Source organism: Epinephelus fuscoguttatus, linkage group LG1 (assembly GCF_011397635.1).
Source record: "Epinephelus fuscoguttatus linkage group LG1, E.fuscoguttatus.final_Chr_v1".
Classification (NCBI taxonomy): Eukaryota; Metazoa; Chordata; class Actinopteri; order Perciformes; family Serranidae; genus Epinephelus; species Epinephelus fuscoguttatus.
The window spans coordinates 34,019,587-34,034,742 of record NC_064752.1 but is presented as its reverse complement, the minus strand read 5'-3'; the positions used below and the strand labels follow the sequence as shown (position 1 = coordinate 34,034,742).

At 40.8% G+C, this 15,156-nt stretch overlaps 1 protein-coding gene across 5 annotated transcripts in view; it reads left to right on the top strand.

Annotated features, from left to right (window-relative positions):
* cita (citron rho-interacting serine/threonine kinase a) overlaps nucleotides 1-15,156 on the top strand; it is a 50,731-nt gene that overhangs the window by 1,883 nt on the left and 33,692 nt on the right. For all 5 annotated transcript variants that reach the window (XM_049582892.1, XM_049582869.1, XM_049582883.1 and 2 more), the window contains exons 4-12: nucleotides 928-1,029; nucleotides 3,745-3,887; nucleotides 4,280-4,373; nucleotides 4,459-4,665; nucleotides 5,296-5,449; nucleotides 6,791-6,980; nucleotides 13,097-13,202; nucleotides 13,803-13,946; nucleotides 14,104-14,223. In XM_049582892.1, coding sequence (XP_049438849.1) covers nucleotides 928-1,029; nucleotides 3,745-3,887; nucleotides 4,280-4,373; nucleotides 4,459-4,665; nucleotides 5,296-5,449; nucleotides 6,791-6,980; nucleotides 13,097-13,202; nucleotides 13,803-13,946; nucleotides 14,104-14,223 — 1,260 coding nt within the window. The remainder of the gene's footprint in view (nucleotides 1-927; nucleotides 1,030-3,744; nucleotides 3,888-4,279; nucleotides 4,374-4,458; nucleotides 4,666-5,295; nucleotides 5,450-6,790; nucleotides 6,981-13,096; nucleotides 13,203-13,802; nucleotides 13,947-14,103; nucleotides 14,224-15,156) is intronic.

The window sequence follows — 15,156 nt, the reverse complement described above, 5'->3', positions numbered from 1 at the left end:
GGGACTCGGTATTGTGCATGCTGACTCACTGTCCCGCTGTCATGGCTTACTGGGGCCATGTAGCCATTGTTAAAGTTGTTGTTACTAACACCTGCACTTTTCCCGCTGTGACTAGTCAAGATGTCTGTTGTGAAGTCCTGTTATGTCTGAGCATTTCTTTCAGCCAGTATAAACAGCTAAAGCCAAGATTAACTGCTGTGAGACTTGTGATTCAGGTTCATTAATGACACATCGCATTCAACCATGTCATATTGTGTCATATTTTTGCACAGCTTTAGCGTTATGCACAAAGTCATCATCAAGTCAAATTCCTAGTAAGGGCAAAGTTGCTTGGAAATAAAACATTTCTGATTCTGATCGGTATTCAGATCGACCAAAGATTTTTGAGAAAAACATCAAAGTTGCAGTCTGCAAAAGGCCCACTGGAGGGTGCTGTCAGGTTGAATACAACATAAAATCTGAGTACATTATTTCACAGCTGTGCTTTCTGGCATGTGACTAATAGAACAGTCAGAATAGTACATGAGCGGTGACGGAAAGGGATCTGAAGTGAGCAATACAATGAACAACTTGTATGAACAAGAACTGTTTTGTTCATGCCACCTGGGGCTACTTTGCATAATTTGGCAAAATGACGTTCCACTTATGAAACCAGCAGCACGAACTGAAGCCAGGAACAGAGGGCATGAATTCTTAGTATCTAAATGTTTGATATGTGCAGTAAGGTCTCCTATGGTTTAATTGAAAAAACAAACAAAAAAAAAAAAAATCCATTGAAAGCCCCTTTAAGCCGTATAGATGGTAGCTTCACAGGGTTTTTTGACAAATGAGTTCATGTGGTTCAGAAAATTAATTTTGCAGCACTGCTGTTGCATTAATTTAATGTATATGATATGCTGATGGAATACCTTTTTTAATTCTTTTCAGGTGGTTTTCCATGAGGAGGAGCGTAGGATCTTGGCTCTGAACAGCAGTCCCTGGATCCCGCAGCTTCTCTACGCCTTCCAGGATAAAGAACATGTCTACCTGGTGAGACTGCAGGTTTTTTTTTTCTGCTCTTGAAACTCCTATTTCACATACATTTCATACCCTTCTCCTTGTCAGAAGGATGTTTGAAGGATCTTTTGCAAACTGCCATAGGCCAAAGGGGAGTAATTGGGTAATAAACATGTCAAGCAAATGGCACACACTATGCAGTGCTTGGTGGATGTATTTTACATTTTAATTCCCAGGGTCATAGTACAGGCCTTTATGTTGAAGTGTAGGTCTGAAGGTTCTTCAGTTTGTAGCTGAAGTATACCACTGAAAGAAATGATGCCTCTGTGGTCCTTAGCACAACCAGTGTTGAAGGCAGAGAGGCTGTTTAAACTGCAGGTTTTTGTGTTTTCTGAATAATCTCTTTACATTAAACCGAACCAGATTGCAGTGTGATGATCCCTATTCCAGAAAAAGATCTGGTGTTATTAAATTCACACACAATAGCACTAACCATGTTATGACTTCATATTGGTTGATGGTTACTCGTGCTTAAATTAGTCCTTGATGTTGTCCGTACAATCGATATTTTGTCCCAGCATTTTTAGAAATTGCCTTGTTTGCCATCAAAACCACAACAGGCTGAGAAGAGAAAAATACTCTATTCTAATCCTGATCTGAATTTATTCTTTTTAGAAATACAAGCTTTTTTAACAAAGCTATTATTCAGTAATGAAGAAGATCCGATTAGAGTACTGATAAAGAACTGAACTGTTAAGAGTAGTTATACTGATAAAATCTTAATGATATCCCTCACTAGTCAGGATGTATTTGCCGTGCTGAATTATAAAAGTACAAGCAGAGGAAATGACTGATCTCCTTCAAAAGGGAAGGAAATCCACCTTACGTCAGCTCCAAAACTGCCCATGTTGGTTTATTGTAGTTCAAAAATAGCTCTAATGTATATATTAGTTACCTGCTTCTCCACCCACAATGTCTTGTTTCCTAATCCTATACTTGTTCTATGCACCGAGTACAACATAGCTTATTTTTATATAAATCTGTGTACATGAAAACTGTATCGGAAGATGTCACTTTTTTCCATTTTCTTTCCCAGCTGTGGTTTCCAAAACGTGACTAATAAAACAGTTCAGATCAGTCAGAATAGTGTATGAGCTGCTTCAGCAAGGGATCAGAAATGAGCACTGAGAGGAACAACTTGTATTTAGAAGAAATGCTTTGAAGCATGGGTGGAAATAGTTATCCTCTTTGAGACCAGGGGGGAAAAATCACCTTCCAGCCACTTCAAAGTTCTGTTGTGTTACCATGTTGGCTTGCAGGCTAGCCACTGGTACAGCCAAGAGTCACCAGGGTTTAACAACATTATTCAGTGCTGGCAACTCCACTGAACAGGATCTCTGAGGTGCTTCATGTTGTTGGCCTAGCTGCTGTTGGTTAAATTGTGGGGTTTTTTTGGTAGCTGATTGCACCTAAAATCACAGTGTCGCATTCCAGAAACTACGAAAACAAAGTGAGAAAAAAATATGACAATCAAGCTGAACCAACCGTTTCCCGAAGCTTCCTGTGTTTTACTGGAAAAGTGAAACATCCCCTGGATCTCTGTGCTTGTTGAGGATACACAGAATTAATAGATGATCATCTCCTTTGACACTGGTTAAGGAGGCAGCCAGGCACATCTCCCAAAATATTAGTGTCCTTTTAACAGTCTAATCTGCAGCCATGAAGCACAGTGTCAATTTTCTCCTCCAGGGAACGTCCTGTATCGTGAAGGCTGTTAACCTCACAAAGAATATATATTTTCTGTGATGACCTGTTAGACCGGCAATGTGTGCAGGGAAAGGAAAATGCCTTTCCTGCCTCGGCGAGCACTGTACTTTACACTGCCCTTTGTTTTTTTGTCACGCACCCTCTCCCCATACCTTACCTAATGCCCCCTGCATGTCTCCATTCTTTCTCCTTCTCTCCTTTCACTCCCCCTCTGTCTCACCCTGCTCCCTAACTGAGCATGGAGGAAAATACAAAGCATCCATCTTTATCCGTGTGTCAGAGAGGCACCCAGTCTCCCTGTTGCTAGGTAACACTGGAGAATGCTCCCGTTCATTCAGACTTGCCGACCATTCATGCACCAGGGGCTCTCTCGTCTGTTGTGGCTGTATGGCTGCCACCGTATAGCTCAAATCAGCCTGACCAATGCCTTTCATGTCAGGATGCTGATGGCAGAAAAGAGAACTTGAGTCAAACATGACCGTGTTTGCTTTGTTGATTTGTGTTTCCAAACTTTGAAGATGCTTAATAAGATTTTTGAGTTGTTGTTGTTGTTGTTGTTGTTGTTGTTGTGGCATGTTGCTTTGACTGTAAACACGTGTTGTTTTAGCCCATGATCACGCATACACAAGGATGTTGCAGTAATTTTCGGTGTATTTTTAGCTATTGAAGACCAATCCTTTGACTGCAGTATCACAGATAAATCTGCAATAGTAATCGGTGTTACATAACTGAATCTATAATGAGGAGAACCACCCTATAAGCTTAAGCTGAATAGAGCTTTGATGTGAGCTCAAACACATGTGGGTCTATGCTTGTTTTTCTTTCTAAATATAGGCCTATTTATAGGCATTCATAAATGTTTCAACAGCCATGTAATACCTGCTCATTTTAATCACAGTCAAACAAACATTCACTGGAATTGCAAGTGTCGGCCATAGTTTTATTCTGCCAGTTTCTGACTGCATTCAAATGTGTCTTCAGGCGATGGAGTACTTGCCCGGCGGCGACTTGATGTCACTGCTAAACCGATACGAGGATCAGTTTGATGAGTCCATGGCTCAGTTCTATTTGGCCGAGCTGGTAGAGGCCATTCATGCCGTCCACCAGCTGGGCTATGTCCACAGGTAAGACTGCAGTCACTGAATCTAACCTTTTAATGATGAATGCCCGACATTTCAGTGCTTTGAGGAATAATATAATCACAGAAATGGGGCCAGAGATGTGAAGTTGGTACTTGTACTCTTAGATCCTCACTAAATGTCACTCTTTGTTTGCCTTTTGTTTTCACTGGAAGGCCAAATGCACATAACTCAGGAAAACATTAACTGGACATGAGAAATGTAGCATTGTAATTTAACCCGGAGCACTCAGTGTGATGTTATGTAATACAAAAAACATTGCTGGAGTTTACAAATGTATTCCATTATCATCAGAGCGGTAGACATATTACAGTATTCAGGCAACAAACAGCTCTGTAAAAGCAGTATCAAATCCCTTCTAAACTATCCGCTTGCAGAGATGTCAAACCAGAGAACGTTCTCATCGATCGGACTGGTCACATTAAGCTGGCAGACTTTGGATCAGCTGCCAGGCTGACTGCTAACAAAACAGTAAGTAGATTACAGAGTTTGCTCTATGTATTGACTTCAGCGTGCTTGACAGTGACATCATCTTGTTTTATTGATGCGTTTCCAGGTTGCAGCTCCCACAGTGCCTGTTGGCACCCAGGACTTCCTCTCCCCCGAGGTCCTGGCAGCCATGAATGGGGGCTCTCACAGCACCTACGGCGTTGAGTGTGATTGGTGGTCCCTTGGGGTCATAGCCTATGAGATGATCTATGCCAGGTCGCCCTTTTCTGACGGCACTTCCACCAAGACAATCCACAACATCCTCAATTTTCAGGTACATAGACTGCCACCTCCACATGTGCCGAGTAGGGCTGGGTATGACTTAGAAAATTCTGATACCAGTACTCTTTAAGTGATACCGATACAAACAGAGTACTGCATTTTGTACCCTTTTTCTACTTCATTTGAATGGAAGGGTTTACATGATGCCACCAGATGTCACGTGTGTGATATTGCCATACTTTCAGATGATTTGGTGGCATCTCGGCAGCTGAACTGTTAGCTCTGTCAAATACACCACGCTTGACTTCACCACACCACAGACTGGTGTGGGTTGTAGCTGCTGTTAGCAGGCCAATCAAATAGCTGAAAATAGATTAGCTGTGAGCAAAACCATACAAATTGTGGTTTTTCTCTAGGTCTGGGTACAAAAGGATCAAATGCAGGTATCATCTGCCTGGAGAAGTTTCAACACTACCTGGCACTGGGATATTTTGGTTGATACCTTATGTGTATTGGGTACCGATACCCAGCCCTAGTACTGACAATGATCACTGGTTGTATCTGATCTGTAATGTTCTACTGTCCATTTATCATTCCCAATATACTCAGTGAAATTATGCAGTCTGATTTACCTTAAGTAAGAATCATGAGCTAAATCCTCGTCCATGTTTTTTGCCCCCAGCGTTACCTGAAGTTTCCGGAGCAGCCGCGGGCCAGTAAGCAGTTTGTAGATCTGCTGCAGAGTTTGCTGTGCGGAGCCAAGGAGCGACTGGGTTTCCAGGGACTCCGCTGTCACTCTTTCTTCTCCAGTGTAGACTGGAACCACTTAAGACAAGGTGAGGAGATCCCTCTCCCTCGGGACGCTGTTCTTCTGTCTTTCCAGTGAAAACACTCAATTTAGCTTGAAACGACACTGTGTTGCTGTAACCACGTTACTGGGCAGATGATGTACGACTAGTTGTCAAATATTAATGTTGTTTATAATATACATAAGCGTACTGTGTGCATGTGGTTGCACATAGACAACAAACAGCAATTGCGTTGCCAGTGGTGCTGTCGGTAGTATAATAATGAGATTCTGTGTGCCATTGGCAGTAGGCCAGCTCTTTCCCGAGGAGAACGGGAGGGAGGCAGAGACAAGAAGCGAGGCAGACAGGAGTAAAGATCTGCAACTCATCTGCTTCTCAGCAGACGCAGCACAAATCTTTTACGCTAGCGACAGCAAGACATGCTCTCTGTGGCGGAAATGCACGTGCATTTGTTGGACGTCATTGTTGCCATCAAATGTGAGGCTGCACCGAATGACAAAGAGTTTGACATTTTCACCTGCCCGACTGTGGGAAAACACACCCAGAACAATCACATTAATGGACGTTTTCAGTGAAGCGTGGTCACATTAAGGAACCGCAGCCTGACAGAGGTTCTGTAATTCACACGTGTAGCTGCATTGGTGATGGGTGTTTATTTTTCTCTGCAGAACACCCCGTGTCTTCAGATGAATGAACCCTCCTTTTTGTGATTCCAGAGCGATTACCAAACATTGCTATGCCGGTCATTTCCTCTGAGCTGTTATCCATTTATTATATTCCTATCAACACTGAATATTAATGAATCTAGTTGTTTGTTCATAATCCTCATGGTTATCAGCAGACTGTGATACAGCATTTTGAATGCAGAAGCTTTTCCTGCCTGTCTGTGTGTGTTGAAGACAAGGTTTATTGATTTTTTAAATTTTTATTTTAATTGTTTCAACTCACAGTCTTTAAGTAATGAATATCAAATACAATATGAAAAACAGATCGCACACATAAATGTTTGTAATAAAACTATAGACTTGGTTTATTGATAACTGGACACAGATAGAGCTTTATGCCTCAGCGTTGGCTCCAGCTGATTAGCTTGCTCTGCTGCAGTGAGGGAGAGCAAGTGAGCATGTGTGTATGAGAGAGAGAGAGACAGAGGGAGGGAGGGACAGAGAGGCAGCATGTGCATCAACGCGCGACTTACCGCACTCTAGGCTCCCACAGCTCTGCTCCGTTCCTCCTCCCTTCCTTTCTCTCCCCTTTCTCCTTGTTGTGTTTTTTTGTTTGTTTTTTTATTTCATTTTTTTCCTACTTTCTTGGTAGCTGCTTCCTTTTTTTCCCTTGCCCTCTCTTACTCCATCCTTTCTCCTGCAGTTCTCCCGCCTTTCGTTCCTGCGTTGCACGCTGAAGATGACACCTCTAATTTTGAGGAGCCGGAGCAGGCAGCCCCCCGGCCAGCCTCAGCAGCCCAGCGAGGAGCTCTGCCAGCGGGCTTCCAGGGCCAGGATCTGCCCTTTCTAGGTTGGTTCTTCAGCAGAGCGTTGACAACATTGGCCAAAACTGAGTAAGTGCTACCTGTTTACTAAGCATTGTTTGGCTTTTCTGTCAAAGACGACCCCTTTCTCTCCCCGTAGTCAACGCAGAGACCTCCTGCATACACCTCTCTAACACACCTTTGTTGGTTAAAGACCCCATGCTACCTTTGGCTGCTGTTCTGTCTTCAGACTCCTCATTACCATGGCAACATATTCCAGATAGCCTTGTTTCAGGTGACCTGGTGTGGTGCCCTGGGCAGTTGGTGTTGTGTCCCTGTCATTAGTGTTGCGCCTGTTGGGGCCAGAATGGGTTTTGGCCATATGCTGTGTCAGACAAGGAACGAGGGAGGGGAGGGAACCCCCTGTTCTCCGGTGCTCCCTTCTTCTGATTCCTGTTTTTCTGCTTTGAGATCACACTTAGTTGATCCGATGCATAGATAGATCAAATGAATGGACCAGAGGATGTGAGCTGGCGTTATCTTGCCATCGGCGCTGATTGGTATGCGGCTGAGTGTGTCAATGAGGTTTGCTGAGAGGTGGAACCCCAGACATGGGCACACTCCCACCCTCGCTGCTGTTATTGTGCTTTCTCTGTTACTGTGCAGCATAATGTGCTCCTGACTTTTACAGCACGGGTTTTGGGACTGTAATTATCCCTAATGGTGTTTGGCTTCTTAACCTCTGATAATAATGTGAGAGGATGGGTTTCATTTCTGTAGCCCCTTGGCAGTGCTCTCGCAGGTTAATGGTCCTGGAGACTGCGGATCATGACAGCAGCAGCAACAGAAAGGGAAGAAAAAGCGTTAGCAGATTAGACAGGGAAAAGGATGAGAGCTCAGATTGGGGGAGAGAATCTATTTCTATGGTTACTACCGTGATGTTTTTTTTTTCCCAGTCCCCACCCCCATCTTTACCCGTCTCATCTCCTCCTCTTATTTTCTCCCTCTTCTAATGTCTCTGTCCTTTGCTGTTACACCATCAGTCATCTGTTCATGTTTTTTAACTGGAGCCAGTCATTTTCTTTGCTGTATTTGATTAAGAGGAGCTCAGAGCTCACAGAATGTGTCAAAATTGTGTGTGGGTGCATGCATATGCGTTTACACATTCTTCATTACAATGCCAATAAGGAAAGAGAATGAACCCAGAGCCAGGCATAATGAAATGCTAATCATGTGTTTTAGGGGTTCCTGCTATTATCTTCTTCTTCTTCTTTTTCATTCAGTGTGAACTTGTCTGTCTGACTCCTCATTAGGAAAACTCAACAGCAAAATCCCCTTACCAGCTTCTGTCAAATTTATAAGAAACTGTGTGTGGTTCAGTGTCAGAAAATTATCTCTGAATGTAGGCTCATAAACTTCTGCTTTTTGTTCCTTCTTTAAAAAAAAAATCTGCCTTTTTGATGTAAAATGGGACAGTCACATCACAGACAGGACAATGTTGGTTTCAGGGTGCTTTAAAAAATGTTCACAATATAATTCACAAGCTGTGAGTGTATCTTTTTGTGTCAGATGGTCAGTTTGTCTGGTCAGTCTTCTGACACTCTGGTAGAGCAACTACTGACCAGATTAACATTCATGGTTTCTGCCAGATGGCCATGATGTGGATATTCATTGTCCCCAGAGGATCATTCCTAGAAATTCAAGTGACCAACTGACTGTTCATCAGTGCCATCATCTGGTCAGATTTCTACTTTGTCATGGTTTCTAAGCATCTGATGGCCCAATTTATAAGATTTGAAGAATGAAGTTGGTGCAGTTACCCATAAGTGAATGCAGGCAAGCGCCACAACCAGCACGCGATAAAGGGGGCACTGCCAGTTGTGATGCACAGGGAAAGTTAGCTTGCTAGATCATTCTAGTGAGCTTCCTAATGAAAACCACAAAATATGATGTTACTGGTACATTTTCCAATTTCCTATGTGTCTTGCCTGTCTCCCAACTTACTGCAAGTGAGGCAGCATCTCTCACATGGGGCAGTTTGTACATTTCATGGCCACTGTCATACAATATCAGCTGGTTTGACATGGCAACAAAGTCTCCTACACACAATACTCATTTGCTGTTGGTTGAGGTTGCAATTTTGCTGGTCAGAATTCACCAAAGTTGAAATCCACACAGTGCGATGATGCAAATTTGCTTTGCCACTGGAAGCAAATGTTTTAGGCTATTTGTCCCTATGCTCGCACTGAATGAAAGTGAACGGAAGGCGTATATTTACTGATGTTAGTCTTGCTCACGTGTCACCGAACCCTCATGTCTTTAATGATACCATTAGGCTAAATCTATGTTTGGACAGAAGGGATAAAAAATATCTAAATGGGAAATTGTTGTGAAAATTACTGAGCACATTTATACTCCACAGCAGATGAACCCTTTTTGTTACATGATGACACACAGCCTCTCCTCTAGCGCCACCCACAGGACAAACTTTAAATCTTAAGCCCTACTAATAGTAAGACATAAAAATAGCAAACATGCCCATATGTTGTTCTTTCCTTCAAATTATTATTATTTTTGAGTAATTAATTTGTATTTAGGCTTTCTATATTGTTTAGATTTTAATGGACCCATTTGGTCTTTACTAATTGCACACATTCATAGAGTGAAATGTTCGCAAACATGTTTTTGCACTCCAAAAAGCACAACTAACTAGAACGGCACTTGGCGAGTGCAGACCTCCACCAAGACCAAATATCCGGCAGTGTTAATGAAAGCAAAAAATAGTTTGTGTATCCGTCTGTTTGTGCTCCAAAATTTAATGGGTTCTTCCTTGGCTGATGCTACACCCTTCACCAAGTTTAAAGAAAATCTGGCCAGTAGTTTTTCCATAATCCTACTGACAAACAGACAAACAAACAAACAAAACTGAGCCACAAACATCAGCTCCTTGGTGGAGGTAATAAGGAAACATAAATGTGAGAATATGTTTCAGTCGCCTGTTACATCTAAGATGGCTTATTAGAATATCTCCAATGTCATCTCAGAGGTGGCTTTGGATCGAAACAAGCTTTAACGATCACCACATTATCTTTTTTTTGTTGTTGTTGTTAAACACATCCTGCTTGGAAACCATTTAAGTTTACTAATGAATTGTATTTTGTCTACTTTATTTTGTCACATTTTTGCATCTACAGTATGACTGGAGGTGTTTATGTGGTTATTAGTTTCTTCAACATTTATTATGGTGTTTTTATTAGTTTAATTAAAGCACAAGATTACATTTACAAATCACAGTCAGTGGTAATTATTTCCCCTTTCTACAAAAACGGACTGAAGGTTCTCTGAAAAATCCCCTCCCTTTGCAACCCTGCTTGTGTACGATTGTGTGTTTATCTGCATTTCCCTCAGTGTATGTATGGCTGTGTGAATGTCTGTGTAAAATATTTTTGTTTACCTGATCAGTGCCGCAAAGCCTTTAACTTGCACACTTTCCCTGAGTCCCTGTCTCTGTTTGATTCTCTTCAATAATGCAGTCAGTGCTGGCTACTCATTTATTTTCCTTCCACAGTACAGAGACATGACAACTATCATGTTCCTCAGCTCGGAGAGTGGCCTGGCATTATCGCTCTGTAAAAACATTTATTTTCTATTTTGCCTCCATGATGTTCAGAACAATAGAAGTATTACCAATGCTTCCTTAAAAAATGGTAATAATGTTTAATTAAAGCGTACACAGGAAGAAGTAGGAGAAAACTGTTGAAGGTTAAGAAGAAATTCATCCTCCGTACTCACTTAGAGTTAAAAATGTATGTTGCCTTTGACAGTTTTAAGAGAGAACAAAGAGAACAGATAAGTGGGAAAAACATACAACTCGACGCAAAACCCCTTCCCCAGCTGAGGACATTTAAATTGTCACATTTTCTGCACAGTAGCCCCCCCTAAAATGATTCAACTAAGCGCTGGAGAACTTTATGAATTTTGATGTCTAACATCAATTTTTAATTGGCAACAGATACAGCTCGCTGGAACGCCTCCTCGTTTAATCTAGATTCCTGTGAAAAAGAGCGGTTGGGGTATTGCTGTTTTTGTCAGAGATGTGAGCCAAATGTGTGTGCGTATCTCTCTCTCTCTCTCTCTATATATATATATATACTGTATATATGTACTGTATATGCGTGTGTTTCAGGGGGATGTTTCTTGGCGCAGAGAGGCGAAGGGAGCAGTGCTTGCTTTTGTGATTATTTTTAACACTGTGACTCAGCCTGAGTCAACTTTATTAAAGATCCCTCTGCTGTATTTGTGAACTCATTCATACAGACCCATTCATTTATTGAGAAGACTTCTCGTCAGTGTACAATTTTCTCTTTTCTCTGGTCAAGAGAAGGGTGAAAAAATCGACTCTGTGCTATAAATGATTCCCAAAACAAAATAGGACATCGCCTTACATAAACAAGAAGAATGAGCGTATTGGACTCACTACAGAGCTCTGTGTGGACCAACCCCGAGCTAAGGCATAGCCCAAATTCTCCTGTCACATTATTTTGTCAGGCAAACAACAAATATTCCCAGGTCTTCTCGGCTGTTTTGTTCATGTCGTTTGTTTTGTCTTAAATGAACTAAAATGAATAGAATACACTCGGCTTGTTCTCACTTCAGAATTGCTCTGATGAATATGATCCTAACTGTTGTCAGCAGCCTCATTGTTATCATGACGACATGTTTTTCAGAGTACTTTTCTTATAAAGGGATCTGTATTTTAAGCTCTTGGTGTCTGTTGCTCATTTATGAAGTGTGGGTGTTGTGTCTGCATTTCAGACACATCAATTAAAGCATGATACCGTTAAGGCTTGTTGTTTCGTGATGTGGCTCTGTGTCATGATGTGAGTGTTTCAGTTATCCTCATTTTGGTTTGCTGACATGATAAAGAATTTGTGATATTTTAAACATTTTCTACATTTTGACGCAAAAAAAAAAAAAACACATTTTGAAAAATTGCATTCATTCGTGTTTTATATAATCTTGATTTGTCTGAATCTGGTAAATTACCTCTCCAGACACAAGTGTTGTGGAAGTACAGCTGCACGATATGCAAAAAAAGTATCATATTGCAATTATTTTTGACAGATTTTACCATTCCAGTATGAATTGTGATTTTAGTTGGAAAGGTAATTTTTGCTTTTCATTTTCGGCGAATATTAAAATGACAATGGTGTGATTTTTGCTGGGGTCTGTACTAGTTTCAAGGGTGGGAATCACCAATACGATAAGGTACGATCTTATCAAGATACTTAAGTCACAATACAATATTATTGCAATATTTAATATGTTGCAGTATGCTGAGTATTGCAATAAAATATGCTATGATTTATTACCTTTTTCAACTGTAAATTATCTCCCCAAAGGAAAACTTTTTTGACATCTGTTTTATTGAATAATTCAGCCATTTTTGTGCAGCAGCAAAATCTACCTTGTGGACTGAAAAGGCAATTGATTATATCTAATAGGCTACCTAAAGTTTCATTTGTATTTGTCATATTAATGATTTATATAATAAAAAAATGATACTTGGTAGTGTGTGACAAAACAATATTACCACATAATAATATTGTGATACTATGCTGTGTTGTTAAAAATAACGATTTATCAATATGTATTGATTTTGAATATTTAAAACGGTTTCAATACATTTTCCAGAGCATTGATACACCTGCACCAGCAGCCTTGTTATATTAATCTTTTGATAACAACTTTGAATGTTATGCCCTTGATATACAGTTTTCCCCATGGTACCGAAGATGGTATTGCATACAAATATTTTTTAAGGTGTGGTATCAAAGTAAGAGATTGCTGTATTGTGACAACATCAGTCTGTACCACACAAGCATGTTCCCACACATCTGGGATATGAAATGTTCAACAGGGCTTCTCTGTAGCAACACAGTGCTTCATTTATAATGGCATGTTGTGACACATTTTACCCTTTAAAAAAAAATTGAAGCTTCTGTTGGCCATGTTGTGATTTCAAAAGTATTTAGATCAACTGTGTAGCCCTGACTAAATGTTCTGCAAAGAAGTCAATTAATTATCACACTGGTAATACACACAACATGTTCACCATGCTAATGCTGATGTTTGTCATGTTTTAAGTGTTGTATTTGTGTTTTGCTTCAATAATACTAAAGAACGCATATATGTGTCGTTCTCAGGTCAGTGTCAGCAGGTCTCAACTCTCCTGCTAAGACCAACTCCATGGAAAAGAAACTGCATCTTAAAAGCAGAGAATTACAAGAAACTCAAGACAAATGTCACAAGGTGAGGGTGCACTTAAAGCCATTTTACTCATGTTTAAGTGTTTCATCACAAGCGTTTATGACACACAAGTCATTCGTATTTTAAAATGCAAGAGCAGCTCCGTCAGGCGATACAGATATGAATAGTGTCAGACCACTGTTGGCTGACTGGAAACTGTGAAATTGTTTTTTTTTTTTTTTGTATTTCCATATTGTAGAACTTTGTTTTCGAGCAAAAATAATAATAATAATTCAATCATGGATTTTGTTAGCAGACGTCCTTTGTTTACTCTAGCTGACTGGCTTAACAGAGATCAACAGGCTTCTGGTGCTGCTGTAATAAGCCAAGTTAATCATGTTGTGTGTATAAAATAGCATCTACATTGTTTGAAGCATTCTCAGTTGGGTGATGGGTCGAATATTTCATCTATCATCAGAATCTGTGGCTGACGGAGTCTTCTTGCTGATATAAATCACCACTTTTAGTAGCTTTACATTTTCTGTCGCATTCAAGGCATCAAATGTAACACAACCAATTAACCTTTAAAAACTGTTGGAAGTCGTCGACCTTCAGTAAAGCTGCAGTGAAACTGGTAACTGTGTCGTTCTCTGGTGAATTAAGATGGAGCAGGAGATCTCCAGGTTCCAGCGTAAGATGACTGACCTGGAGTCAGTTCTCCACCAGAAGGATGTGGAGCTCAAGGCATCCGAGACTCAAAGGAGCATTCTGGAGCAAGACCTCGCCACCTACATCACTGAGTGCAGTGTGAGTCATAATAACAACTGTGTGCGTGCAGAATTGAAAAGAAATGTTAACATAATGACGCTTTTACGCAAGTTGTGCGTTGCTTTCCTTAACACCTCAAAACTATCTATTTTAACGTACAGCAGCCTTGAGTTTGTGCGCACATATGTGTTTGCAGAGCTTGAAGCGAAGCTTGGAGGAGGCACGTGTGGAGGTCTCCAGAGAGGATGACAAGGCCATGCAGCTGCTGCACGACATCCGCGAACAGAGCAACAAGCTGCAGGAAATTAAAGAGCAAGTATGTAAATCTTCTCATTTGAATGATCCTCTGTCCCCTCCCTCTCATCACGATAATGATGTGGTGCATTTGCAGATTTCCTTAAAAACACTTCAAGGTATTTATACTTAAAAATGCGTGGTGACATGCCTTTATACTTAATCCACAAAGCCAGCGTCTTATTTGAGGAGATTCTTCTACTTTCCACAGTGTTGTCTGTATACTATCATCGCTGATAAAGCAGCAGTGAGATTATACTCTTCTCAGTGTGTCCCTCTTGCACAGGCAGGGCTTCCCCTCTAAGGACTCCCTTGTCCTCAACACTCATAAAGGTCATCCCTGCAGATGGCATCCCTGCAAGATACAAAAGTGCAGGAGACTTTGATCATTACTCAAGAGATTCGCCCACCCTCCTCCCAGAGGAATGACACACAGTGTTTAATTTTTTTTATTAACATTTATGATTCCAATCACAGATTAAAGTTGCACTTTGAGATATGTGTACAGGCAAGAACACTCAGCAGTGGGTGTGGGACAATATGAAAATTTAATGTCACGATTATCCCAGCCGAAATAATTGCGATTCAAGATATTGTGTAGATAATCCTAAACATGCTTAAAATTCTTATAATGGCACTAAAACATACTGGAATCACTTTACCTTACATTTTGTTAAGAAACAAATAGCGTAGTGCATCACAGACACTCTTCTTTTTTAGTGAACATTCTTTTTAGATGAAATCAAATCTCAAAAAGCCAGGTTTTTCAACTACTTGAAAAGGCATCATTTCTTTTGATATGAAATACGCCAATGCTTGATTGTTCGGGTTGGTGCATATGCAGCCTGTTCCTGCAGAATCTTTTTTTATTGTTGGTCACCCATCAGTTTCTTTGGCTGCTCCTGGACATGACAAATCCTGATGATTTGAAATTCACCACAATCAACATATATCG